The sequence below is a fragment of the Nestor notabilis genome, unplaced genomic scaffold, assembly GCF_000696875.1.
Source record: "Nestor notabilis isolate BGI_N333 unplaced genomic scaffold, ASM69687v1 scaffold21398, whole genome shotgun sequence".
Classification (NCBI taxonomy): Eukaryota; Metazoa; Chordata; class Aves; order Psittaciformes; family Psittacidae; genus Nestor; species Nestor notabilis.
The window spans coordinates 752-3,514 of NW_009941739.1; the positions used below are offsets into that span (position 1 = coordinate 752).

The following is a 2,763-nucleotide window of genomic DNA, read 5'->3' on the forward strand; positions in this document are numbered from 1 at the left end:
CTCTGTGCCAGGAGGGGGCTGCCCCCTCCTTGGGATGGGGTCAAGGGCTCCCAAAGTATAAAACCCAAGGCAAATCACTCCAAAAGAAAGGAATTTCAGACTAGAGAGGCGATTCCAATGGAGACACTGGGAGAAGGACTCGGGAGAGAGAGCCAGCACTCGGTGCAGTGCGTCCCTCCCTGCTCTATGGTTCCTGCTACTCTGGGTTGGATTTGGAGGTTGAAATTGGAATACAATGTACATTGGGGGGGATGCTCCGGGCAGAGCCCCCCGGGAAGCTCGGGAGCATCAGAAAGTCCATCGCTCCTGCACTTGGCTGGCCGAGGCCTCCGGCGGGTGCCGGCTGGAATCCTCCCCCTTGAGGCTCTTCCTGCACACGGGACACGTGTCGTGCTGCAAGAGAAAGGGGAGGGATGAGGGATAAGAGGGATAAGGGCCAAGAGGGATGAGGGACAAGAGGAAGCGGCCTCAAGCTGCATTGGGAAGGCGTTAGGTTGGATATTGGGAAAAGTTTATCCACCCAAAGGATGCTCAGGATTGGAAGAGGCTGCTCAGGGAATGGGGGAATCATTGGATGTGTTCCCAAAGCGTGTGGGCAAAGCTCTCAGTGCCACGGATTAGTGCTGGGGAATGCTTGGACTTGATGAGCTTAAAGGTCTTTTCCAACGTGGTGGACTCCAGGATTCAGGGAATGCTCTCGGGAGGTTGCTTTCCCAAGGGGATTATACCCAGAACATTGAGATGAGACGGGATGGAGGAACGGTTTCCAACAGGATGAGGGAAGAGCTAGATGGGATATTGGGAAGAAGGGTGGTGGGACACTGGAATGGGTTGAAGGGGGAAGCTGTGGCTGCCCCCTCTGTGGCAGGGTTCCAGGGCGGGGAAGCTGTGGCTGCCCCATCTGTGGCAGTGTTCAAGGCCAGGTTGGAGCAAGCTGCTCTAGTGGAAGGTGGCCCTTCCAAGCTGACCCATTCCAGGATTCCGGCATTCCCACTGGGCCTGGAGCCGGGGCAGAGGCTCTTACCAGCTCTAACCAGGGCACGATGCAGTTGCTGTGGAAGAAGTGGTTGCAGGGCAGCTGCCGGACCTGCTCAGCCACCGCGTAGTCCTCTTTGCACACCGGGCACTCCAGGCCTGTATCTGCAAGAGACATGAGGAGCTTTGGCTCACCACAGGGCTCCTGCACAGCCAAACCAGGACCAGCAGCATTCCAGAGCCTGGGATTGAGGACAACAAGGAAAAGGAGTCAGTTAAACGAAGGGATTTGAGCTGAGTCTTCCGCATCGCAAGGAGGATGCTGCCATCCCCCATCCTTGTGCACTGAGAGGTGGCAAACCCCAGCTCCCTGGGATCCCACCACGGGCATCCCAGCGCCAGCAATTCCAACAGCAGAGACTGAGCATTCCAATATGGAAATCAGGATGTTTCCTGGCCAGGAAGAGACTTTGGTGTGTTCAAAGCACCAGCCAAAACACAAAGAGCTGTTGTGGAAACTGGTTTTCCCATCACTTGGTCCCTTTGGAGCAACTGAGTTGCAGGAATGGAGCAGCTCAGAGGGAAAAGGACAAATGAATCCCTAGGATGAGCTCATTGCAAAGGCAGGAATGTCTGGAGAAAGCCACAGGAAGGCAGGAGTTTCACATGATTCCAGAGCAGGAACATGGTCAGAGCCAAGTTGAAAGAGGAGAAAGCGAAGCCCTGTTCTGGGACCATGACCAGGAGCCTGGGATCACGACCAGGAGACTAGGACCAGGAACAGGAGCCTGGGATCATGACCAGGAGCCTGGGACCAGGAACTGGAGCCTGGGACTAAACAGAAGGTTTGGAAGCCACTGGGGGGGGTGTCAGCCCAAAGAGGTGCCACAAAGACTTCCCAAAGATGCCAGCAGCACTTCCCAACGCTCCCAGCGCACATCCAGGTGGTGATCCAGGCCTCCATCAGCCCGGGAATGCCAGGACACAGGCTGGACACCACAAAGCAGCAGGGGACAAGTGATGGGGGGGGTGGCACCTACCGACTTGTTCCTGAGTTACTGTCACTGTGGGGAGGGAGGAGATCTTCTCCTTGTCAGCTGGAGGGGGACCAGTGTTCTCCAGCTGCCCCAGGAGCTGTGGAGAGGGAAACAGGATGAGGAGGAGGGATCCGTCTTGGAATCACCACACCAACAGGAGCGTTGGTCCCTTCTGCTCATCATGGGATGGCTTGAAGAGACCTTAAAGCTTCTCCAGGTCCCACCAGAGACACCTTCCTCTGGCCCAGGTTGCTCCAAGCTCCATCCAACCTGGCCTGGACCACTTGTGGGTCTGCACTTGGGCCGAGCGCTATTCCCAGTGTTACAGCTCCGTAACTGAGGAATTTCATGCTCTGAACCTAAACTCAGCCAACGCCAGCTTCAAGCACCGTCAGGGAAGGTGCAGAGAAGCCTCACTGGGCTTTGGAAGCCACATGAAGAAGAAGATGATCCTCCAGATCCCATGGGAAGCCGTGGAGCCTGTGCTGTGCCGTGGGCTGGGAGGAGGAAGGGGCCAGCTCCCAGCAGCCATGGGGGATGCAGCCTCCTTTTGGGAAGCAGGGAGGAAGGTGGGAGAGCCGGGGGCTCCTTGGGAATGCCACCAGATGGATTCAGCATCACACCAGCAGCCAAATTAGCTCCTGGTGAAGCATCCATCTGGGATGCCAGGGATGGAGGCTGGACACCCCCTTGGGCGTCACAGTTCAGTGTGTGGTGTCCCTACTCATGGCAGGGGGGGTGGAACTAGATG

At 56.8% G+C, this 2,763-nt stretch overlaps 1 protein-coding gene across 1 annotated transcript in view; it reads right to left on the reverse strand.

Annotated features, from left to right (window-relative positions):
- Positions 1 to 288: 288 nt before the first annotated feature.
- Positions 289 to 2,763, reverse strand: part of RNF115 (ring finger protein 115) — a gene marked incomplete at its 5' end in the record, with an annotated part of 5,152 nt that continues 2,677 nt past the window's right edge. The window contains 3 exons of the mRNA XM_010021044.1: positions 289 to 393; positions 1,025 to 1,140; positions 2,016 to 2,109. Of these exons, the coding sequence (XP_010019346.1) occupies positions 289 to 393; positions 1,025 to 1,140; positions 2,016 to 2,109 (315 nt within the window). The remainder of the gene's footprint in view (positions 394 to 1,024; positions 1,141 to 2,015; positions 2,110 to 2,763) is intronic.